Source organism: Salvelinus sp. IW2-2015, linkage group LG11 (assembly GCF_002910315.2).
Source record: "Salvelinus sp. IW2-2015 linkage group LG11, ASM291031v2, whole genome shotgun sequence".
NCBI classification, from domain to species: domain Eukaryota; kingdom Metazoa; phylum Chordata; class Actinopteri; order Salmoniformes; family Salmonidae; genus Salvelinus; species Salvelinus sp. IW2-2015.
The window spans coordinates 17,498,608-17,524,493 of NC_036851.1; the positions used below are offsets into that span (position 1 = coordinate 17,498,608).

General features: G+C 43.5%; 2 protein-coding genes across 2 annotated transcripts in view; both read left to right on the forward strand.

Moving 5' to 3' along the window:
- LOC111970572 (EGF domain-specific O-linked N-acetylglucosamine transferase-like) overlaps window positions 1-12,493 on the forward strand; it is a 22,108-nt gene extending 9,615 nt beyond the window's left edge. Inside the window, exons 4-12 of the mRNA XM_070445821.1 lie at window positions 588-695; window positions 2,665-2,768; window positions 7,144-7,236; window positions 8,174-8,260; window positions 10,242-10,310; window positions 10,501-10,562; window positions 10,803-10,922; window positions 11,294-11,396; window positions 11,627-12,493. Of these exons, the coding sequence (XP_070301922.1) occupies window positions 588-695; window positions 2,665-2,768; window positions 7,144-7,236; window positions 8,174-8,260; window positions 10,242-10,310; window positions 10,501-10,562; window positions 10,803-10,922; window positions 11,294-11,396; window positions 11,627-11,773 (893 nt within the window). The 3' untranslated portion in view covers window positions 11,774-12,493. The remainder of the gene's footprint in view (window positions 1-587; window positions 696-2,664; window positions 2,769-7,143; window positions 7,237-8,173; window positions 8,261-10,241; window positions 10,311-10,500; window positions 10,563-10,802; window positions 10,923-11,293; window positions 11,397-11,626) is intronic.
- Window positions 12,494-19,109: 6,616 nt separating this feature from the next.
- Window positions 19,110-25,886, forward strand: part of LOC111969934 (chemokine-like protein TAFA-4) — a 47,708-nt gene continuing 40,931 nt past the window's right edge. Inside the window, 1 exon segment of the mRNA XM_070445572.1 lies at window positions 19,110-19,661. The gene's annotated coding sequence lies outside the window, so the exon portion shown is untranslated.

Sequence of the window (25,886 nt, forward strand, 5' to 3'; positions counted from 1 at the left end):
AGGCCACGGCCCTTGCAGAGCAAAGGGAACCACTACTTCAAGGTTTCAGAGCAAGTGACGCCACCGACTGAAAGGCTGCTAGCGCGCACCACCGCTATCTAGCAAGCCATTTCACATCAGTTACATATGGTCTGCCAGTCAATAAACATTTAAAACTAAACCCAGACCTTTCTCTGTCCAGTTTCAACTGAAATTGTCCAACATGAACTGCACTATCTAGCTAGCTTAGCTTGTCGCTACCTTGGTTAGCTATCTAGCTATCTTGGTAAAACTTGTTTGAAAATAGGCAACATTTTGCTAGCTAGGTAAATTGTACAGCCAGCATCTTGTCTATGTCGATGCTGTTACAATTACCAAACATTTGAATAAACAAATAATTTATGAAACCACGATGTGATGTATGACAGGATTGGATGTTGCATGCAATTTCAATTGCGTTTGAATTGTATCAGCAACCTGCTGGAGATGATGTCACTTGTAACTTGCATCTGCAACAGAAATTGCATCCAAATTGCTTCGCGTGACACAGCCTTAACAGAGTACTGACTGAGATGTGATGGATCAACCTGAATGTGTGTTTTTGGCAGGGGTTAACATGTACCATCATTTCTGTGACTTTGTCAACCTGTACATCTCCCAGCACATCAACAACTCCTTCAGCAGAGACATCAAAATCCTCATGTGGGACACAGTAAGTACAATATTCTGCAGCCCATCTCCATTTCACTGATCTGAGACGACTGAATAAGTGCAAGAAATATGGTGATGGCTTAGCTGGGCCTCCAATAAGCAAATTAGAGATTCCACCATGTTGCTGTCACCTCGCAAGCTGAATGTTTTGTCGAAGGTGTTTGTACAAAAAGAAGCAAGAGAATGGTTGTTTACCAGAGTGTGTGTGTATCGAGTGCTGTGTTTCACATTTGACCACTTGCTTGTGGAGGAGATTAAGGTGAAGCAGTGGGTGTAAAACAGAATGATTTATGGGAAACCTTATCCTGTCTATTGTTCCCCCTCTGTCTGTGGAGGCGAAGGATAAGGAGAGAGGGAGGGAGAAAAATGACAGCGAGATGGAAAGGAATGGCCTTTCATCTGACAATAGTGAGTAAGGTCGGTTCGGTTTCAGTTTGATAATAAAGCAGGGTCGGTTCGGTTTCAGTTTGATAATAAAGCAAGGTCGGTTCGGTTTCAGTTCGATAATAAAGCAAGGTCGGTTCGGTTTCAGTTTGATAATAAAGCGAAGTCGTTTCAGTTTCAGTTTGATAATAAAGCAAGGTCGGTTTGGTTTCAGTTAGATAATAAAGCAAGGTCGGTTCGGTTTCAGTTTGATAATAAAGCAGGGTCGGTTCGGTTTCAGTTTGATAATAAAGCAAGGTCGGTTCGATTTCAGTTCGATAATAAAGCAAGGTCGGTTCAGTTTCAGTTTGATAATAAAGCAGGGTCGGTTCGGTTTCAGTTTGATAATAAAGCGAAGTCGTTTCAGTTTCAGTTTGATAATAAAGCAGGGTTGGTTCGGTTTCAGTTTGATAATAAAGCAAGGTCGGTTCGGTTTCAGTTTGATAATAAAGCAGGGTCGGTTCGGTTTCAGTTTGATAATAAAGCAAGGTCGGTTCGGTTTCAGTTTGATAATAAAGCAAGGTCGGTTCGGTTTCAGTTAGATAATAAAGCAAGGTCGGTTCGGTTTCAGTTTGATAATAAGCAGGGTCGGTTCGGTTTCAGTTTGATAATAAAGCAAGGTCGGTTCGATTTCAGTTCGATAATAAAGCAAGGTCGGTTCAGTTTCAGTTTGATAATAAAGCAGGGTCGGTTCGGTTTCAGTTTGATAATAAAGCAATGTCAGTTCGGTTTCAGTTCGATAATAAAGCAAGGTCGGTTCGGTTTCAGTTTGATAATAAAGCGAAGTCGTTTCAGTTTCAGTTTGATAATAAAGCAGGGGTTGGTTCGGTTTCAGTTTGATAATAAAGCAAGGTCGGTTCGGTTTCAGTTTGATAATAAAGCAAGGGTCGGTTCGGTTTCAGTTTGCATACACACATCAACAACGGTCGCCCACGAAGCATCGTTACCCATCGCTCCACAAAGGCCACGGCCCTTGCAGAGCAAGGGGAACCACTACTTCAAGGTTTCAGAGCAAGTGACGCCACCGACTGAAAGGCTGCTAGCGCGCACCACCGCTATCTAGCAAGCCATTTCACATCAGTTACATATGGTCTGCCAGTCAATAAACATTTAAAAACTAAACCCAGACCTTTCTCTGTCCAGTTTCAACTGAAATTGTCCAACATGAACTGCACTATCTAGCTAGCTTAGCTTGTCGCTACCTTGGTTAGCTATCTAGCTATCTTGGTAAAACTTGTTTGGAAAATAGGCAACATTTTGCTAGCTAGGTAAATTGTACAGCCAGCATCTTGTCTATGTCGATGCTGTTACAATTACCAAACATTTGAATAAACAAATAATTTATGAAACCACGATGTGATGTATGACAGGATTGGATGTTGCATGCAATTTCAATTGCGTTTGAATTGTATCAGCAACCTGCTGGAGATGATGTCACTTGTAACTTGCATCTGCAACAGAAATTGCATCCAAATTGCTTCGCGTGACACAGCCTTAACAGAGGTACTGACTGAGATGTGATGGATCAACCTGAATGTGTGTTTTTGGCAGGGGTTAACATGTACCATCATTTCTGTGACTTTGTCAACCTGTACATCTCCCAGCACATCAACAACTCCTTCAGCAGAGACATCAAAATCCTCATGTGGGACACAGTAAGTACAATATTCTGCAGCCCATCTCCATTTCACTGATCTGAGACGACTGAATAAGTGCAAGAAATATGGTGATGGCTTAGCTGGGCCCTCCAATAAGCAAATTAGAGATTCCACCATGTTGCTGTCACCTCGCAAGCTGAATGTTTTGTCCGAAGGTGTTTGTACAAAAAGAAGCAAGAGAATGGTTGTTTACCAGAGTGTTGTGTATCGATGTGCTGTGTTTCACATTTGACCACTTGCTTGTGGAGGAGATTAAGGTGAAGCAGTGGGTGTAAAACAGAATGATTTATGGGAAACCTTATCCTGTCTATTGTTCCCCCCTCTGTCTGTGGAGGCGAAGGATAAGGAGAGAGGGAGGGAGAGAAAATGACAGCGAGATGGAAAGGAATGGCCTTTCATCTGACAATAGTGAGTAAGGTCGGTTCGGTTTCAGTTTGATAATAAAGCAGGGTCGGTTCGGTTTCAGTTTGATAATAAAGCAAGGTCGGTTCGGTTCAAGTTTGATTAATAAAGCAAAGTCGTTTCAGTTTCAGTTTGATAATAAAGCAAGGGTCGGTTGGTTTCAGTTTGATAATAAAGCAAGGTCGGTTCGGTTTCAGTTTGATAATAAAGCAGGGTCGGTTCGGTTTCAGTTTGATAATAAGCAAGGTCGGTTCGTTTCAGTTCGATAATAAAGCAAGGTCGGTTCAGTTTCAGTTTGATAATAAAGCAGGGTCGGTTCGGTTTCAGTTTGATAATAAGCGAAGTCGTTTAGTTTCAGTTTGATAATAAAGCAGGGTTGGTTCGGTTTCAGTTTGATAATAAAGCAAGGTCGGTTCGGTTTCAGTTTGATAATAAAGCAGGGTCGGTTCGGTTTCAGTTTGATAATAAAGCAAGGTCGGTTCGGTTTCAGTTTGATAATAAAGCAAGGTCGGTTCGGTTTCAGTTAGATAATAAAGCAGGTTCGGTTCGGTTTCAGTTTGATAATAAAGCAGGGGTCGGTTCGGTTTCAGTTTGATATAAAGCAAGGTCGGTTCGATTTCAGTTCGATAATAAAGCAAGGTCGGTTCAGTTTCAGTTTGATAATAAGGCAGGGTCGGTTCGGTTTCAGTTTGATAATAAAGCAATGTCAGTTCGGTTTCAGTTCGATAATAAAGCAAGGTCGGTTCGGTTTCAGTTTGATAATAAAGCGAAGTCGTTTCAGTTTCAGTTTGATAATAAAGCAGGGTTGGTTCGGTTTCAGTTTGATAATAAAGCAAGGTCGGTTCGGTTTCAGTTTGATAATAAAGCAAGGTCGGTTCGGTTTCAGTTTGATAATAAAGCAAGGTCGGTTCGGTTTCAGTTTGATAATAAAGCAAGGTCGGTTCGGTTTCAGTTTGATAATAAAGCAAGGTCGGTTCGGTTCAGTTTGATAATAAAGCAAGGTCGGTTTCGGTTTCAGTTAGATAATAAAGCAGGTCGGTTCGGTTTCAGTTTGATAATAAAGCAGGGTCGGTTTCGGTTTCAGTTTGATAATAAAGCAAGGTCGGATCGATTTCAATTCGATAATAAAGCAAGGTCGGTTCAGTTTCAGTTGATAATAAAGCAGGGTCGGTTCGGTTTCAGTTTGATAATAAAGCAATGTCAGTTGGTTTCAGTTCGATAATAAAAGCGAAGTCGTTTCAGTTTCAGTTTGATAATAAAGCAGGGTTGGTTCGGTTTCAGTTTGATAATAAAGCAAGTTCGGTTCGGTTTCAGTTTGATAATAAAGCAAGGTCGGTTCGGTTTCAGTTTGATAATAAAGCAAGGTCGGTTCGGTTTCAGTTAGATAATAAAGCAAGGTCGGTTCGGTTTCAGTTTGATAATAAAGCAGGGTCGGTTCGGTTTCAGTTTGATAATAAGCAAGGTCGGTTCGATTTCAGTTCGATAATAAAGCAAGGTCGGTTCAGTTTCAGTTTGATAATAAAGCAGGGTCGGTTCGGTTTCAGTTTGATAATAAAGCAATGTCAGTTCGGTTTCAGTTCGATAATAAGCAAGGTCGGTTCGGTTTCAGTTTGATAATAAAGCGAGTCGTTTCAGTTTCAGTTTGATAATAAAGCATGTCTGTTCGGTTTCATTTGATAAATAGCAGGGTCGGTTCGGTTTCAGTTTGATAATAAAGCAATGTCAGTTCGGTTTCAGTTCGATAATAAAGCAAGGTCGGTTCGGTTTCAGTTTGATAATAAAGCGAAGTCGTTTCAGTTTCAGTTTGATAATAAAGCAATGTCTGTTCCGGTTTCAGTTTGATAATAAAGCAAGGTCGGTTCGGTTTCAGTTTGATAATAGAGCAAGGTCGATTTCGGTTTCGATTTTTTTTGGTTTTAAACATTAAATGCACTATGCATTATGTGGGTTGAATGCTGTTACAACACAGAATAAAACAATAATATTAAGTCCCGTGATGGTGTCACTGCCCATTACTGCTCATCACTTATTAACCATCATTTATTAACATCACTTTACTTCAATAAAATAGTTCAGTTGTGTATATTACATTTGTTTTATTTGATTACTTTATTTCATTCAAAGTCATCATCTCGCCTAGAGAGCTGCTGCCTATGCTGTCTGACAAAATAACTATTTTAGTAGTTCTTCAAAGTAAATAAGGCATACTTTTATGACTGCTGAATACCAAATATCAGTCACTTAGATCATGTCTTTTCACTATATATCAAATCAAATTGTATCTGTCACATGCGCCGAATACAACAGTGAAATGCTTACTTATATACAAATGTATGTGGACATGCTTCAAATTTGTGGATTTGGCTATTTCAGCCACACCCGTTGCTGACCGGTGTGTAAAATAGCGCACACAGCCATGCACTCTCCATAGACAAACATTGGTAGTAGAATGGCCTTACTGAAGAGCTCAATGACTTTCAACGTGGCACCATCATAGGATGCCACTTTTCCAACAGGTCATTTCGTGAAATGTCTGCCCTGCTAGAGCTGCCCCGGTCAACTGGAAGTGCTATAATTGTGAAGTGGAAACGTCTAGGAGCAACAACGGCTCAGCCGCGAAGTGGTAGGCCACACAAGCTCACAGAACAGAACAGAACTGCAGAGTGCTGAAGTGCGTAGCGTATAAAAATCGCATGTCTTCAGTTGCAACACTCACTACCGAGTTCCAAACTGCCTCTGGAAGCAACGTCAGCCCCATAACTGTTACGATGGGAGCTTTTTGAAATAGGTTTCCATGGCCAATCAGCCACACACAAGCCTAAGATCACAATGCGCAATGCCAAGCGTCGGCTGGAGTGGTGTAAAGCTCGGTGCCATTGGACTCTGGAGCATTGGAAACGCGTTCTCTGAAGTGATGAATCACTCTTCACCACCTGGCAGTCTGATGAATGAATCTGGGTTTAGCGGATGCCAGGAAAACGCTACCTGCCGAGTGAATAGTGTCAACTGTAAAGTTTGGTGGAGGAGGAATAATGGTCTGGGGCTGTTTTTCATGGTTTGGGCAAGGCCCATTAGTTCCAGTGAAGGGAAATCTTAACGCTACAGCACACAGTGACATTCTAGACGATACTGTGCCTCCAACTTTGTGGCATCAGTTTGAGGAAGGCCCTTTCCTGTTTCAGCATGACAATGCCCCCGTGTACAAAGCAAGGTCCATACAGAAGTGGTTTGTCAAGATCAGTGTGGAAGAACTTGACTGGCCTGCGCAGAGCCCTGACCTCAACCCCATCAAACAACTTTAGGATGAATTGAAACGCTGACTGTGAGCCAGGCCTAATCACCCAACATCAGTGCCGACCTCACTAATGCTCGTGTGGCTGAATGGAAGCAAGTCCCACAGCAATGTTCCAACATCTAGTGGAAAGCCTTCCCAGAAGAGTGGAGGCTGTTATAGCAGCAAAGGAGGGACCAACTGCATATTAATGCCCATGATTTTGGAATGAGATGTTTGATTATCAGGTGTCCACATACTTTTGGTCATGTAGTGTACCTTGTGAAGCAACTGTTCTCTATCCCTCTTGGTCGCGCATTCCAATAACAGCTACATTTCAGTTTTCTCCTCCCCACTCAGACCACTCACAGAAAGTCTTAGCAAAATTCCATGATAATTCTGCATGATAATTTTCTCTTTGTTAAGAAGCTATTTTTGTTTCTTTTTGACAATTTTAATTTAAAACCACAGTAAGGTACTTGTTACCCAGAAATTATTTGATATTCAGATAAAATCGTCTGCATTGTACCTTTAATCAGGTGGCTGACTGCTGGGCAAGTACAGTTCTAATGAAACATACACCATAATTCAAAACAGTGTTTCATATTACTCCATGAAATCTGACATTAAGTTTAGCCAGTCCGATGAAGCAACTGAATTTCAAAGTAAACTTTCTGATGTATTTTTCTTCCTTGTCAGAGTTCTTATGGATATGGGGATCTGTTCAGTGAGACCTGGAAGGCTTTCTCTGACTATGACATCATCCATCTGAAAACTTTTGACACTAAAAGGGTAAGAGAGAGTGTGGGTGTGGTCGTTCATGGTTGTATAACGTATCCATTACCTTGAAACAGGTGTGCTTCAAAGATGTGGTGTTCTCCCTGCTCCCCAGGATGAGATATGGGCTGTTCTATAACACACCTCTGGTTCGTATTCTGTCTGTATCTCTTTATGTGTAATGAAAATATAGAGATAGGATTGCGCCGCCTATGAGGAAATCTGAATCCATTTGAGCTGCTTGGGTTGTCCCTGCCTTTCTGACTCCATGCCTTCCTCCGTGCCTTCTCTTATTTTGATCACACAGGCTTTATGTCCGTGTTTTTTTCTTTCATGCTTCTCGCCTCATCATGACATTTTCCTTTATCATCTGTTATCCAGTTTGGTCATAACTCATAACATGCCATTTGGGTCAAATATTTATGCTATGTACTCATCATCTCCAGCTCTTAAGTTATTTAAATGATAATTTCAAGGAGATTTGTGTAAAGATGGTATCATTTAAATACGTAGGTCTAGGGGGGTCAGCCTTGAGGTGTGAATTATTGATAGGTTAGCCTCATATCTGATGCCTTGGATTGCTCCTGCTGCTTATGTCATGTTTATATTCATGTGTTTATATTTATGACTGCTGTGCTCTGGCCTGTCGGAGGGAATCATAGACCTGTGCTAGGCATGGCTTTAAATGTAGTGTCTTTCTGTGTGGGTATGGAATGTGTTTGGATTTGTCAGATTTCTATCAAAATACAATTCACACTGTGCATCCGTGCGTGTGTCCGAGGACGTGTGTGTGTGTGGTGTGTGTGTGTGTGTGTGGTGGGTGGGGTGGGTGTGTGTTGTGATGTGTGTGTGTGTGTGTGTGTGTGTGTGTGTGTGTGTGTGTGTGTGTGTGTATGTGCGCGTGGGACAGACAGATGGAGCTAATGGATTTGTCTTGGTGTGTTAATGGCAGATATCTGACTGCCACAGTGAAGGGATGTTCAGGGCCTTCTCCCAGTATGTTCTATATCGACTCAACATTCCACAGGATGGGCCCAAGGTAAGGAATACTGATCACACATGCACACACACACACATGCACACACATCTTTTCTTCACTGGTCTGTAGCTCACCGATACAGGCTTTACTGGTCTTTACGACCCCAGACTGAGTGCATTTGACTGTATCTTTACGACCACTGAAGACGGTTGCGAGGATGCAGCTCATTGTGTATTCACAGCTGATGCTAAGAATATGCTAACAGCCTTCCTGTGAGATGGCAGTGCTTGCGATACCGTCTCCCAGCTGAATAAGAGGTGTGCCCGGCCCTGACCCCCTCTCAGCTCCTCTCAGCTCCTCCTTTCATCCCTCTGATTAATGGTTCAGGGAGACAGCAGACTGCTCCTCTCTACCATTGTGTTCTACTCATCACAATATCAGCTCTCCTTATGCACACACTGCTGTTTCATGTCATCCATCTAATATGCTTTTATAGTTGGGTAACTGCATGTATTTGGCATTATGTGGTGGTGTGTTCCCTCTGGGTTTCTCCTGACAGTCTGTGTGGTTTGTGACTGATCACTTTCACAGTTTCTCTTTTTTTAACATTAGGAGTTGTGTCTTCCTCAGGCTATTTTCAACTCAGATGGTACAATGCCAGTGAGACTGAAATTGAGTTTTGTAGGACTTTTAGCCACTAGATGGTGATGCTGTATAGGACATTTGCTCTCTCACTTGTTATATTAACCCTCTGTGCTGTAGCTCTATGTAATGTGTAATAAAAAATACTGTAGAAAACTCCCACTTCACCTCTGGATGGGAGCCTGCCCCTTATTGGTAGTGGGAGTTTTCTACAAGTACATCGAATTGAGATTAAGTTCCTTGAAAAGCTATGGATGGGTTTACAGTTTTTCTTAATCACATTCAAGCATTTTGGGGATCTGAGTTGAAAAGTACCTATAGCAGCTATGTTCAAATACATTTACAGAACTTCAGATCATTTTCTTGCCTTTGTACCTGAGTTGCATATCTTAGACACACTTTTGCTAAACTTTAAATACAGATGTCATCATTGAATACAACATTCACTGTTAAGCGAATTTTACCACATTGTTTTAATTGGAAGAGAAATGTGTGAAATTGTGTTCACTGTTTCCAGTAATCAGTAAATACTTGTGCACTAACGTCTAAACCACCCCATCAGTGTCAGACCATGCACAATATAGGGAAAGATCTAGGCAATGGGGAATAAGTTTAGATATTTTTTTATTTTATGACATGTAAAGATGTGACCTTCCATTATAGAGCTTTGATGTGGTTTGAGGCATTTACATTCATATCAGTTGTGTTCTTCCGTTGTATTCACCTTTCCTCATTTATATTGTGTTTCTGTGCGCCAATGAAAAGTCTGCAAAACAATGAGCAATCAACCTTTGTATTGAATACATGGAATTTGATTGTGATGATACTGAAGAATGAATCCTTATTGCTTCTTTTTTATTTTACTTTTTATCAGGAATAATATTTGATTTGATGTATATTAAATTGTTTAGTGAAACATGCATAAAAGGAGTGTAATTGCCCATAATTGTACACCTTTGGATAGTTGTAATTCCAATTTTGATCATCATGATTTAGTGACTGCTAAAAACATGTATTGATCTACTGGGACTTTAAAAAGACAGACAAACTTTCTGTTTTGTGTGCTTGGACTCAATCTTTTTTATTTTTATGAATGTATTTGCCATTTTGATGGTATGATATAATTTTGATGGATATACTGTATTAATGTTTTGAGAAGGCAACCACATTTTGAAAGTGCATTTACTGTTTTGCAAAAGGCCACAGAGTTCTGGTTCTTTTAGACTGTTTTGAGAATCGACAAAGTTGTTCCAAGAATGCTTTTACACGTTTGAGAAAAAATGTATTACGTGAAATGCTGGAGTTCATCTTTTGCGATTTCTGTTAATGCACCATATCCAATATAGATGTCCTATTTATATAATCTCACTACTCCTGATCCTTATGCTCCTGGTTTCAGGAGGGGAGGATTCGTGTCACGTTGTTAGCACGCAGCACAGACTATCGTAAGATATTAAACCAGCAGGAGGTGAGTCCAGTCTGAGGCAGCACTGCCCACTTCTCCCTCCCTCAATTGATTTACTGCCTCCTCCAGCTTTTAACTGGCCATTTAAAATCTTATTTAAACTGGCGGAGTAAAATGCCTGTGATTTATGCGGCCGGTGTCTGCGTTTGCTCCTCTCATTGATCAGAGAATGCATCTCACTGTGTTCATACAGCTCACAAATGCCCTGAAGACAGTGCCTTTACTCCAGGTCAAAGTGGTGGATTACAAATACAAGTGAGTGTGAACAGTTTGTATTCTTTAGATGCATTATTGGTGGATAAATTATATGGTACTGCTGGAGGACATAAGGCAGCAGCACAAAGGGAATTGAGTAACAGGTGTATTTTATTGTCTGACACACCGCTATTAGAGTGGGGTAAATATTGAGTGGTATACTATGTTGGAGTGAAGTCAGTAGGGGTATTATGAGTTAAGTAGTAAGTTAAATTTCATAACTGTCTGTCTTGTCTGTAGGGACGTCCCGTTCCTGGAACAACTCAGTATTACCCACAACTCTGACATCTTCATCGGGATTCATGGGGCGGGACTTACTCACCTGCTCTTCCTCCCTGATTGGGCCGTCATCTTTGAACTGTGAGTGACACTGTTCAGTCTGTCTGTGTGTGTCTAAAACAGCTTTATGTCTTTGGGTTTTTCTGAGTCTGTGTATCTGTCTGTTCCATTGGATCCTTGTCTGTCTGTCCGTCCCTCCATGCTCTGTGAATGGTGTAGTACGGGCCAACAGGGCAGAGCGCTCCCTGTGCCGTCTGTGCTGGATATAGTACTATCTGTGTGATGGGTCTGGCAGCATGCTGTGCTCTGTTAGCCCTTAGCCATGAGGTGCAGCAGTGAAAAACGGCCTAATTAAACAGGCATTCATCAGGCCGGGCCATGCAGGGCTGGGAGGCATACTGAGAGAAGAGAGTGAGAGCAGGAGATAAAGTGTCTGCATCTGTTCTCCACAGATATAACTGTCAGGATGAGAGCTGCTATCGAGATCTGGCTCGGCTGCGGGGGATCCGATATGCGACTTGGCAAAAAAGGGACAAAGTGCTCCCAGAGGATAAGGTGGGACACTCCAGTACCGCTCCTGCCACCTCCACCTAACTCACTGCCCCAGGTCCCCAGAGACACCTTACCAATCCTCACCTGTAGCTGCAGCATGTACCACCAGACTCATCTGTCATTTTGTCTTTATACACTTGCGTTGCCTCGCACAGACACTCACAAATCACAGACCTGCAGTGCGGTGTTCATAACGACTCTTTCTTTCACCCCCACACACACTTCACACACAGGGTCACCATCCCACCCTGGGGGAGCATCCTAAATTCACCAACTACTCCTTTGATGTGGAGGAGTTCATGCGTCTGGTGCTGAAAGCAGCAGGCTACGTCCTGGACCACCCCGAGTGGAAGCCCCGGCCCAGCCGTGATGAACTGTAGGCCCCCAGCAGCAGAAGGAACAGGACAGTCGGGTGAAGTCAAACCCCTGGACTCAAACACAGCCATCTTAGAAATCTAAAAGTACATTTGAACACTTAAGACGTTGTATATTATCAAGGTTAAATTTAAGTTTACAACATCGCTTTTCAGCTATTTATTACCTGCCAACACAGCCCAGGGTACATCTCAATAGAGATACTAAAGACCAATCAAATGGCCTTGGCAAACCTTATGAGTGCCTGCTACCATTGTCCTTGCTAGAGAAAAGTATATACTCCTTACAACAATTGCCAAATTTGTATTACATGCTGCCACTGGTGTGGTTGCCAGAAAGAACATTTGTTTCATTTCTCAACAATGTGCTATTTTCTGCATTTTCTGATAAAGTTGTGTGTGACAGGCAGGGATGTAACTTTCAGCATGTTGTGTATGCACCAGTTTGAACAACACTTCAGAATGGTCTTTGCAGGTATTTTGTAGTCCCTATCGCACACAAACTATCGAATTAATCTAAAGCTCAATGTTTTATTTATGAGAAAGGGAGTCAGACCTTTTGGTCGATGTTTTGCAAAGACTTGTAAAGTCATTTTATATTTCAAGGCCATGGAAACATTTTGAAATAAATATTTTCAAAAGAACTGACACATCTCTTTTCGTGTGCAATTTAACCCTAAAAGTGGCAACATATTTTTTTGATGACCAAATTGGTAATGATTGCAAAGGAACACCTGTCGAGCAGTAAAATAATAAAATATAAACCTTTTGTAACACAAGTAAATAGTTTTAATTCTGCAAAACAAACATATATTTGACATTTTTAACACATTTACAGTCAAAAATATATGTTTTTGTGTGTCTCATGTTTTTAACCGTTATTTGGATAAATTTCACCCATAGCAACTGAAAAATGTGTTGTGTTTCTGTGATACTCAAGGGCTGAGAAACTACAGATTGAGCCAGTATGACATACCGGTACGACCTAAAATGGCAGCCGATATGGACGGTATGATCCGATTTTTGGAAAGCTATGGGCTGTCAACTCAGTTCCAATTTAATCTGAAAGATGAGATTCTCACCTTGGTATAGAGGCATTGACTGGAAGCTTAATATGTATTACATTTTTTTGGTTCAGGCATATGTATATCTTTTCAGGGTACATGCATCGACTTCTGTCCTAAATGTGATGCTTTTATGACAAAGTACACACTTGAATAACATTTTCCAGATAGATTATTTTTTATTTATTCCATATTAAGACAGAAATCATAGTAAATTATGTTTTTTTTTTGTCAGTAACTAGTTGCTTGACAAAGTCTTACAGTTTCGGAAGGATCAAAAAAAGAGTTTATAAATTATGTTTTTGACACTTGGGGTCCAAATGTACCCGTTGGTGCTAAGCATCAGTGATTTTATTAATCATAATTTTAGTCAATCTTTGATGGTGACCATGAACAGAAACGCTCTGAAGTTTTCCAAAATATTTGCTGATCTCAAACAGTTATTTTCTGTGGGTTTCATTATTTTAGTTAGCTGGGGACTGGGGAGGAATGTCTCCCCACAAAAGGGCACTGTTTCAGATCTTTTTGTAAAAAACATAAATCTGTCTGACCTCAAACCACCATGCCTGTGCTATCGGTGACACCGGTTCACCGCTAGATGGCAGCAGAACACCACACATTAGTCAACAGATGAGTTTATTCCAGGATTACACAGCAGAGGATTGCACGATGTGTGGAACTGCATTGATTGGTCTGAGACTGCTTTCTTTATATAGTCTGTTGAACTCCTGTGTAATCTGGGTCAGGTTTTATTCAGGTGATTGATCAGATGATGAATGATAGATAGGCTAGCTCTTAAATATGAATCAGGCTACGTAGCTGATGTTCTAAAGGGTTGTCAGCAGTTTCCCCGTTCAAAACACTAACACAGAAAATATCATGTAGGCAGGCCTATCTGAGCTGCTCTTGACAGATGTTGTGGCTGAACTTTCCCATTATTGACAGACTGTCTGGGATAAACACTATTTATGGGTCGGCTCAGGTTACGGCCAGTGACCTCAAATAAAATAAGAATCTCTATGCAGCGGATCAAAAGTGGGGAAACCAAGATGTATGCCCTCAATAACCTTCATGGCAGCAGAGAGCAGAGGGGTATCCTAGGAAGCAAGTTAGATCTACTCCGGGTTTTCTCAAGCTAACCAGCTTCAGTTAGCTTCTCACTCAAGCTCGTGCTTCATCTGCCTTCGATGACGGTGGGTATTGCTTGTCCGCCTGCCGCTAGCAGGCTTCTAACTGCACGTGCATGCTGAGAGAATGATGGAACATCAATCCATGGGTGAGTTAGTGCCACATTTTCATTTGTGCCAAAATCTAAATTAGACAGGCTATGAGGTGAAATAGAATTATAGAAGTGTTGTCTTTATTTTATTAGTATATGAACATTGTCAATTAACTCAGAAAATCAAAATGTCAGTTGTGTGTGTGTGTGTGTGTGTGTGTGTGTGTGTGTGTGTGTGTGTGTGTGTGTGTGTGTGTGTGTGTGTGTGTGTGTGTGTGTGTGTGTGTGTGTGTGTGTGTGTGGGAGTGTGTGTGTGTGTGTGTGTGTGTGTGCTGTCTCTTATACACATCTAGATGTGTATAAGAGACAGGTGTGTGTGTGAGAGAGAGACCCTTGGAAACCCGCGGTGGTCCATTCAGTGAGTAGTGTGTGTGCGCGCCTCCTGTGTGTAATTAGGATGGAAGCATGTGCTGGGTGAGTTATGGTCTTTCGGTGCAGTTATGTCCCCAATCGTTATCTATGAGCTTTAGCCATTAGCGCTTATGACAGCGACTTTTGGATCTTTTCTTCAGGTGTCCCACATGGTGCTTTCTAAACAGGGCTGCTTGGGTGGCCTTATTTCGTGTTAGAAGTAATGATGTGTGTCTACCCTGGAGGTGTTGAATTACCGCCTCCTCTGTTGCTCTTAATATGTGCCATATGGGGGGAGAAATGAGCTTGAAATATGCAAGGAGAGGGAGTGCTCATTCAAAGAGAGCCTATGGCTTAATCATGGGGAAGTGTGATGTGCGTAAAGTCATTACGGAACATCTCATCCAGTGATTCAGACTAGATTAGGGAGAATTATTGCACTGCAGTTTTACCAGTTGGGCTTTTGAGGATTTAGGTTTCACTGCCAATGCAAGGGAAATACACTATATGTACACAAATATGTGCAATCTCCATAGACAAACACTGGCAGTAGAATGGCCTTACTGAAGAGCTCAGTGACTTTCAACGTGGCACCGTCGTAGGATGCCACCTTTCCAACAGGTCAGTTAGAGTTGCCCCAGTCAACTGGAAGTGCTGTTATTGTGAATTGGAAACATCTAGGAGCAACAACGGCTCAGCCGCGAAGTGGTAGGCCACACAAGCTCACAGAACGGGACCACCGAGTGCTGAACCGCATAATGCGAAAAAATAGTCTGTTCTCTGTTGCAACACTCACTACAGAGTTCCAAACTGCCTCTGGAAGCAACGTCAGCACAATAACTGTTCGTCTGGAGCTTCATGAAATGGGTTTCCATGACTGAGCTGCAGCTCACAAGCCTAAGATCACCATGCGTAATGCCAAGCGTCGGGTGGAGTGGTGTAAAACTCATCGCCATTGGACTCTGGAGCAGTGGAAACACTTTCCATGGAGTGATGAATCCAGAGGAGGCTGCTGAGGGGAGAACGGCTCATAATAATGGCTGGAACGGAGCCAATGGAATGGTATCAAACCATGTGTTTGATGTATTTGATGCCAGCTATTACTATGAGCCCGTCCTCTTCAATTAAAGTGCCACCAGCCTCCTGTGGATGAATCATACTTCACCATCTGGCTGTCCGACGGACGAATCTGGGTTTGGCGGATGCCAGGAGAATGCTACCTGCCCGAATGCATAGTGCAAAGTGTAAAGTTTGATGGAGGAGGAATAAGGGTCTGGAGCTGTTTTTCATGGTTCAGGCTAGTCCCTTTAGTTCCAGTGAAGGGAAATCTTAACACTATAGCATACAATGACATTATAGAAGATTCTGTGCTTCCAACTTTGTGGCATCATTTTGGGGAAGGCCCTTATGACAATGCCCCCATCTACAAATCGAGGTCCATACAGAAGTGGTTCGTGGAGATCGGAGTGAAAGAACTTGACTGGCCTGCACAGAGCCCTGACCTCAACCCCATCGAACACATTTGAGATGAATTGTAACGCTGACTGTGAGCCAGGCCTATTCATCAACATCAGTGCCCGACCTCATTAATGCTCTTGTGGTTGAATGGAAGCAAGTCCCACAGCAATGTTCCAACATCTAGTGGAAAGCCTTCCCAGAAGAGTAGTGGCTGTTATAGCAGCAAAGGAGGGACCAACTGTATATTAATGCCCATTATTTTGGAATGAGATGTTCGTCGAGCAGGTGTCCACATACTTTTGGTCATGTATTGTATATAGGCCTAATGCCACCGTTGGTTCTCACTGCAGTTCAAACATTACCCACAGAGATCATTAAATCAATAAGCATTGCATCCCTTGTTTTGCCATATAACTAACTTGTCTAGGCCTATCTAGTCTAGTTTGTTAGCTCACTTCTTTATCATACTATGCTCATGTCTTTCCTACCCTGGCCATAGATTTGATTTAGTTTTCATCATCTATCTCCTCTCTCGTCCATTTCCCCTGGTCTTTTTGCACAATATCCATCAAATATATCCTATAAAAAAATATGTCTCACCACTAAGCAGAGATAAATCAATTACAGTGAGCTCATCTTACCTCACCACTTCTACAGGCGTCCAACAAAGCAGGAAAACATTCTCTTTCAGGGGATAAATGTGGAAATATTGATTGAGTGGGAAAAAATATTCTTCAAGTTATGACCAGATATTTCCATGTTTTTCTCTCTGAGGCAACGATTCTGGGGGGAAATAGTCCCAGAGGGGATCCTATTAACCTGGGTCTCTGGAACCCGAGATGCCCTTTACTCCACTCCTACCCATTCAGCAGTATTTCTTCCATCAACTCTTTTCATGCCAAATGGGATATATGAAGTTGAAAGATATTATAAATATAAAACATATGTCTTTATGATAACCTTGGCTTGGTCTCTTTTGAAATCACTGCTCTGGCTGAAAATACCTGTTTGTCTACCGTACCATGGCTTAAATTTCATTTCACATTTAACCTCAAAACTTGATGCCCAGCAGTGTTTTTTTCTCTCAATTTGGTTTGTTCCAATACAAACTGGCCGTTTGTGGAAGATGAGATAAGTGCTTTTGTTGAAATAATATTAACGGAATGGTCAGGAGTTTGAAATGAACCCATTAGCCGTTTTCACTCTTCTGCTAAAAGGCCCCACATCCACATCGCTGAACGCTGGGTTCATATTCCTCAAATCACATCAGCTGGATTTTCACATATTTATGTCAAAATATCTTGACATCATCCAACTGCGGATCACGTTGAATCAAATAACATTTTGGTGGGTGATCTGATTTGACAACTGAGCCAACGCAGACAACAGCGGGTTTGGAGACTTCACGAGGGAGCTGTCCATGGTGCTGAAGTCCTATCGAGCGCCTCTGTTCTTTTTCCGCGGTCCTACATTGTGTTCATTTATGTAGGCTACCTCTATTGGAAGAAGTAGAGCCATCCCTCTGTTGAGTCAGTGGGGGAAACTGCAACATTAGCGGACATCAATCAACAATTTGAAGCCTGTAGTGTTTGGTATTTCAGCGCTTCCCATGGTCATGTACATACTACCTCAATTGGGCCGACCAACCAGTGCTCCCGCACATTGACTAACCGGGCTATCTGCATTGTGTCCCACCACCCACCCGCCAACCCCTCTTTTACGCTACTGCTACTCTCTGTTCATCATATATGCATAGTCACTTTAACCATATCTACATGTGCATACTACCTCAATCAGCCTGACTAACCAGTGTCTGTATGTAGCCTCGCTACTTTTATAGCCTCACTACTGTATATAGCCTGTCTTTTTACTGTTGTTTTATTTCTTTACTTACCTATTGTTCACCTTTTTTGCACTATTGGTTAGAGCCTGTAAGTAAGCATTTCACTGTAAGGTCTACACCTATTCGGCGCACGTGACAAATAAACTTTGATTTGATTCAAAGTAGCACATGCTATATCTTCTTAGGCATATTGAAAATGTATATTTCATGCAGACAGGTAGATTCATAAATGTAGGAGTAGTTTTAGTCCAGGTTAGCCTATAACCTCATCAGACCGAGATAATAAGTGACAATGAGACAATAAGTGACCATGAGATTAGGTGATATGTGAAGACTACACTTCAACCGCAACCTTACAGCTCACATTCTAGCCGCCGGCTACCTTCAGCCCCCCCTCCTAAAAAAGTAAAACGTCCAGCCCCGAGCTTCACGAGGTTGTTTTTGGTACATATTTTATTAGATAAATGTCTGGACAGGGGAAGTGTAGACTACTCGATGATGGAAAGTAATCGCCACGAGAGATTGATTGTACTAGCTGAATTGCACCGGCCGGGCCTAGACACGTGTTTATCTGAGCACACTCAAAATGTATTTTATTTCATGCTCTCTCCATCAAAGCTTCAGTATTGCAACATAGGCTAACTGTAGGCCTATGTTTCGCCTATTCGATCAATGTAAAGCAAGCTGTGTAGACACAGTGAACAGAAAGACAAGGCCCTCCATATATGATATGCCCTCGAATCCCTGACGTGGAAAACATCTGCAGCATATCAAATCCTGCAGCCGATCCTCCTCTATTTGGGTCGTTAGCGGACATCGACCTGGCCAAAGCCTAATGACTATAAATACAGCGCTACGCAATCAATCGCAAAGCCTTCATCGAGTATTCTAGGGATCAAATAATTGATAGCATAGGCATATATCTTGGAGCATATCTGCGAGACGGAGGTGATTCAATTTTGTTGTTTAATCACCTTGGGGGTTGACATTTACACACCTACGCGCGTGGGCACAGAATCAAGTAGGCCTAGGCTGTTGATATTTATCCACGGGTTGTTATATGATGATCGAGGTGTGGAAGCGAGCCGGCCTATTATGTGATGATTATGTGATGCTAAGTGTAATCGATTCAATCGGTCAGTTGAGCAGCTGCCAAGACTTTTGGATCGCATTCATCTCGTCATCATCTCTTGCCTCTTGATTTTCTCCTTGGACTTGCCGATGCCGTCATTTCAGCACATCCCTCACTTGGCTACTTGTAAACTATGACATCAGTGAACGTATACTTGAGACATGGCAAATGGGGCGGGCGCAGCGAAAGTGTTCAGAACGGGGAAGACAGCCTCACAATTCTCATGTCAAATCGATATCAGCTCGGGAGGAGCGCGCACGGGGAGCGCAACTATCATTCTACCATCACCATCACTCTCGCATCTCCAGCCGCTAGCGGACCCGTCTTACGGGCACTGGCGGGGGACCATTGCCAATAACACAATTAACTTGTGTGGAACGTTTACAAAACATGAGTCTGTGTTCTCGTGTTTGGATTTATTCACTTTTGGTGACTTTTTTTATGCCATGAATGAGTAACCTTCCCATGTCTATGTCACTGTCCTCTTTTGGTTCCATCTATTATGGGACGCAGTATAATAACTAGAGGGTGGATCCAGTCGATAACCAAACTCAGACAGCTCACCCGGTTCCGGTGCGGTGGCACCCCGGCTTTAGCCCACCCCGCTGCCAGAGTGTGGCCGGCTCCGCTGGATGGACAGGGAGCTCGAAGGATTGCCTTGTAGTCGGAAACCGGATTCAGTGGAGTGAAGAAAAAGCAACACACAGCAAGCGTGCTATCCCTGATTCCTAAACAATTTCATTATGCCATCGGTTTTATAGATTTAGGTAAGATGTTATTTTTCATTCTTAATTCTTTGCATTGATTTGAATAGATTACCTGCTTTCTTGTTTGTTCCGTGACTGTTCCATGGACTCGGACGCACACGGTCAATGACAGGCTAATGAAATAGGACCAGGGTCAGGAGAAGACTTTGCTTTTAGAAGAGGTAGGCAGGCACTAGGCAGGCTACCATTTGTCATGCAGCTCAGAGGAGGGGTGGTGATCGGTAAGGGGAAAATAACTTTGATGTTCTGGTTTTCTACAGTGTGGCCAATTTGTCAAATGACCACTCTGTGAGAGGACGCTTTAGTGAAAAATACCGGAATTAAACAAATTATCCTCACACTCTGACCATAAAAGTCACTTTGGATTCCTGTTTTCTTTAGATTGCTGAATCTAAAACGTTGCACCGAATTGCAATAGACGGTCTTAAATTAAACCGAGGGAACTTCAGAAAAATCCAAATGAATGTGAATGTGTTCGCAGTGAGGGCAGAGATTGAGGTGAGATTGATGCAGTGTTCACTGCAAGGTTAAATAAGCGATCGGTCGGGGATCTGTGCTGCTTAGCACCTATTGAGTGGTACGCAAGGCTGATCCGCTGATCTGGCTCTTTTTCACCGGACTACGCTTGGATCCTGATCAGGTGGGAATAGAGAGGGAGCAGAGACGCGAGCGGGCAGGGAGCATGCACACACACACACACACACACACACACACACACACACACACACACACACACACACACACACACACACACACACACACACAACACCGACACTACCACACCAAAACACACACACAACACACACACACACACACACACACCACACACACACACGCACACACGCCACCACGCGCACACGCACACGCACCAACGCACACGCACACAAAGAGGTAAATGACTTGGTGCATGTTAATAGGAGCAGTAATGAGAGCCAACCCCTATTATGTTGTAATTTTAGTCATCCCACCGTCCTACTCCCCCACCACCTCCTCCTACTCTTCTCTCTCTTCTGCTCTGCAATTAGTACAGTAATTAGAGAGTTTGTAATTATTTCCCCATTGTTTCTCTGTTGCGGTAGTGGCACTCTGCAGAGACCGTGTCATTAGTGCAGAGCAGGAGGGGGAGATGGCGAGGCCCCAGAGAGGGGAAAGGTTTGGGGACTTAATTCTCATTGACAGTGGATGGCCTGTCTCCCTCCCTGCCTGCAGCACTCTCTTAATGTTGCAGTACTCTCTTAATCTCTTAGTGATCTCAAGGAGATTACTCTAGCAAACCTGGCCTCTTCTTTCACTGAACCGTCATCAACACACACACACACACACACACACGCACGCACGCATGCATGCACACACACACACCCACACCACACCCACACCACACACACACACACACACACACACACACACACACACACACACACACACACACACACACACACACACACACACACACACACACACACACAAACACCTTGTGTATGGGCATAATTTATCTCGAGGGATGCGATACGCTGAGGATTCTTACCAGAATGTCTCCATTCTGCTTACAGTGTGTGGCTTCCCCTCTATCTCTTTCAGCCTAATTCCATCTTTCAAACCCCCTCCCCAAACCACCTCCCACATCCAGACTCATCACCGCCCTCTCAGGACCCCCACCAGAGAGGGATAAGGCCTATTCTGTGAGGCCCCTACATGGCATGACACCCCCATCCTTTCCCAGCAGGGGATTTACCTGGCTGAGTGATTGTGAATAAGGAGGAGTGTATTGTGTGCATTTGTGATGAGTACAAGGCTGAGCGGGCAGGGAGGGAGACAGGCCATCCACTCCTGGGTGATCCGCTAGATAAATAACGCAGGAATCATGGGTAGCAGTGTGACAGATCTGAGATCAGCTCTACACTGGCATTAGCAGATTCACTGTGAGCCCCTGTGATTGATAGAGTGCAATCCAGAGAGGAGGAGAGGAGAGATCCTCCAAGCAGGAAGGCAGAAAGAGAGAGTGAGAGAGGGAGGCCTCACATTTGTAAGTGAGATTGGTCCTGATGGCCATTCATCCTTTCCTCTTCTGCCCGAACCGTACCATACTGTACTGGATAGACTCCAGAGAGGGATCAGAGTCAAGCACAGCCTAATGCAGATCAGGAGCTGCACAAAACCTTCCATCAGAGCCAGGCTGAGATGGAGGGTGCAGCCAGAGAGCAGTGTCACCTCTGGAGGAAGGTAGGGCAGGGCAGATTAACATTAGAGGAAGTCTTTGTGCCTGTGCCATGAGCAGCAGGAGGCGGAGGACACAACCCCTGCCATGAAGAGGAGCCATGGTAAGGTAAAGGTCAAAGGGCACAGCATTCAGAAGAAGCCTTGTGAGCTGTGCAACAGGGCGACCGTGTCGTGTCCAACAGTGTGATGTGTGAATTAGAAATCCCTTTAGCCCTTTTGCTTTGGTGAATCAAAGGGAGCCTCTTTAAAGAGAGTGATTAGTTAAGGAATCCCGTTGAAGAAAGATTGAATCCCCTGTGTTCTCTCCTCTCTCTCTCTGCTACTCTCTCCCCTTATCTTCCCCCTATCCCTCTCTGCTAATCTCTCCCCTTATCCCCCCCCCCTCTCTCTCTCTCTCTCTCGCGCTCTCTCTCTCTCTTCCCTTATCTGCCTCCCCCCTCTCTTTCTGTATTTCTCTCTCTCTGGTACTCTCTCTTCCCTTATCTCCTTCCCCATCTCTCTTTCTGTATTTCTCTCTCCCTCACTTTTCCTCACCCTCTTGCTCTCTGCTATTCTCTCTCCTCTTATCCCCCCCTCTCTCTCGCTGAGTGTGTGAAGTCTCTGTGCCCCAGGAGGCTGCAGTAATACAGTTAGGGAGATGAAAATGTGTGGTGTGCAACAGCCTAGAAAAGAAGTGTGTGAATGAGGAAGGCGAGCCCTGGAGGACAGAGGCAGAGCAGAGGGAGGAGAGAGTTATTGCACTGTGGTCCGTTGAGCTGGTTCTCCTTCGTTTCTTCTGCATGTGTTCCACTGCTTCCCAGGGTTCTGTGATGTCCACCCTCACACTACATAATGGAGTTGCAGGTGCTGTTGTCTCCGGCAGGGCTGTTTGGCTCAGGCCAATCTAACATGGCTGGCTTAGATTTAGAAAGAGAAAGCACGAAGGTAGGTGTTTGTTTGTGCAGGTAATGTATTTCTGCAAGTGTGAGTTTTGAGGTTGAAAGAAAATAACAACTTCCTAAATCTATTCAGTCCAGATGTTGGCTGATCACAGAATCAACCCACTTCCCTCAACATTTTTTCCCACGAATCTCACATTTGTACAGACTTTCGTTTCTTATCAGCAAAGTGTATGAAAGTCTTTCTCTGTAATTTCACATATCCCTCAGAAAAGAGCACCATTTTAATCGTATGGTACTTTATTGGACTCAAAGTAAAAAAAATCAAATGTTCCTCGTGCACTGATAACATGAATTGTGATGGTGACAGATCCCCTGTAAGCAACGGTAATGATTGTAATTGAACAGTCACAGCTTCTACCCATGGTGCAGTATATATCACCCAGGATGCAATCTGCCGCTGTGGCAGCTGGCAGATGTGCGGGTACGTGTGAGCGACATTGTGTGTGTGGGTGATTATTAAAGGCTCCCAGTGTAGACTTACCACGGGGCCACTGATGAGGGCTAACTCCACTGCTAGAGCCACAACAGCACCCAGAGCAGCACCCAGAGCAGCACTACAGGCTGTTGGGGGGATTTAGACCTGTGGGACTAAAGACTGAAAGGGAAAGATGGAGGGTGGTTTGTTCTTCCTCTGTTGGTGAGTATGTGTGCCTGTGAGAGAATGTGATGAGTGTTGTCTATTGTGTGTACATTAGTGAGGAAGGTTGGTACTGTGTGTGTGTGTCTGTGTGTGTGTGTGTCCTGGTGTGTGGGTGTCTGTGTTGTTGTGTGTGGTGTGTGGTGTTGTGGTGGTGTGGTGTGTGTGTGTGTGTGGTGTTTGTGTGGTGTGTGTGTTGTGTGTGTGTGTTGTGTGTGTGTGTGTTGTGTGTGTGTGTGTGTGTGTGTGTGTGTGTGTGTGCGTGCGTGTGCGTGCGTGCGTGTGTGTGAGTGCTTGAGAAGGAGATTCGTTTTTGTGTGCGTGTGTCTCTCTCTCTAGAGAGATCTCTCTGAGTATTGCGGCAGTGTGTTTGAAGTGATGGCTTTGTAATGAAGAGCTCCAGGCTGCCACCGGTCAGGAGATTGTCTCTGAGGAGGACTGATGTCACTCACAGGATCAGTGGACAACGTCCTGCTCGGGGATGTTAGAGGATGAGATGTCATTTCATGTGTTTGTGTTTGTGTGTGGTGTTTTTGTTTCTGTGTGTGTGTGTGTGTTTATGTGTTTGTTGCTCTGGATGTGTGTGCGTGTGTGTGTGTGTGGTGTTAGCATTCACATTGTGCATGTGTATGAGTGTGTGGGTTAGAGGCCTCTCGTCTCGAGGGGAACAGAGCAATATGGTGTCAGACCCACAGACAAATTAATTCACTTATTGACACCACTGACACGTCTCAGTGACTTTGTAAAATGAACATTGATCAGTCTCGCTCTCTTTCTCTCTCCAACCCCCCCTCTTTTCTCTTCCCTCTCCATAACTTTCTCCCCCCCCCCAACTCTCCACCCCTCTCTCCGGCCTCTGTTCTCCCTGGCCCGCTCATTGCATGCGTGGCAACATTTGGTCATTATATAATTACGTGCTAGCCGGTACCAGCCTGGTCATTAATATAATTACGTGCTAGCCGGTACCAGCCTGGTCATTAATATAATTACGTGCTAGCGGTACAGCCTGGTCATTAATATAATTACGTGCTAGCCTGTACAGCCTGGTCATTAATATAATTACGTGCTAGCCGGTACAGCCTGGTCATTAATATAATTCAGTGCTAGCCTGTCCCAGCCTGGTCATTAATATAATTACGTGCTAGCCGGTACCAGCCTGGTCATTAATATAATTACGCGCTAGCCGGTACAGCCTGGTCATTAATATAATTACGTGCTAGCCGGTACCAGCCTGGTCATTAATTAATTACGTGCTAGCCGGTACCAGCCTGGTCATTAAATAATTACGTGCTAGCCGGTACCAAGCCTGGTCATTAATATAATTACGTGCTAGCCTGTACCAGCCTGGTCATTAATATAATTACGTGCTAGCCGTACCAGCTGGTCATTAATATAATTACGTGCTAGCCGGTACCAGTCTGGTCATTAATATAATTACGTGCTAGCCGGTACCAGTCTGGTCATTAATATAATTACGTGCTAGCCGGTACCAGCCTGGTCATTAATATAATTACGTGCTAGCCGGTACCAGCCTGGTCATTAATATAATTACGTGCTAGCCTGTACCAGCCTGGTCATTAATATAATTACGTGCTAGCCGGTACCAGCCTGGTCATTAATATAATTACGTGCTAGCCAGTACCAGCCTGGTCATTAATATAATTACGTTCTAGCCGGTCCAGCCTGGTCATTAATATATTACGTGCTAGCCGTACCAGCCTGGTCATTAATTATAATTACGTGCTAGCCTGTACCAGCCTGGTCTATTAATATAATTACGTGCTAGCCTGTACCAGCCTGGTCATTAAATATAATTACGTGCTAGCCGGTACCAGCTGGTCAATTAATATAATTACGTGCTAGCCTGTACCAGCCTGGTCATTAATATAATTACGTGCTAGCCTGTACCAGCCTGGTCATTAATATAATTACGTGCTAGCGAGTACCAGCCTGGTCATTAATAGAATTACGTGCTAGCCTGTACCAGCCTGGTCATTAATATAATTCGTGCTAGCCGGTACCAGCCTGGTCATTAATAGAATTACGTGCTAGCCTACCAGCCTGGTCATTAATAAATTACGTGCTAGTGTTCCGCAGCCTGGTCATTAATTATAATTACGTGCTAGCCTGTACCAGCTGGTCATTAATATAATTACGTGCTAGCCGGTACCAGCCTGGTCATTAATATAATTACGTGCTAGCCGGTACCAGCCTGGTCATTAATATAATTACGTGCTAGCCGGTACCAGCTGGTTATTATATATATTACGTGCTGCGGTACCAGCCTGGTCATTATATAATTACGGTGCTACGCCGGTACCAGCCTTGGTCATTATATAATTACGTGCTAGCCGGTCACCAGCCTGGTCATTTAATATAATTCCTGTGCTAGCGGTCTGACCAGCCTGGTCATTTAATATCATTACGTTG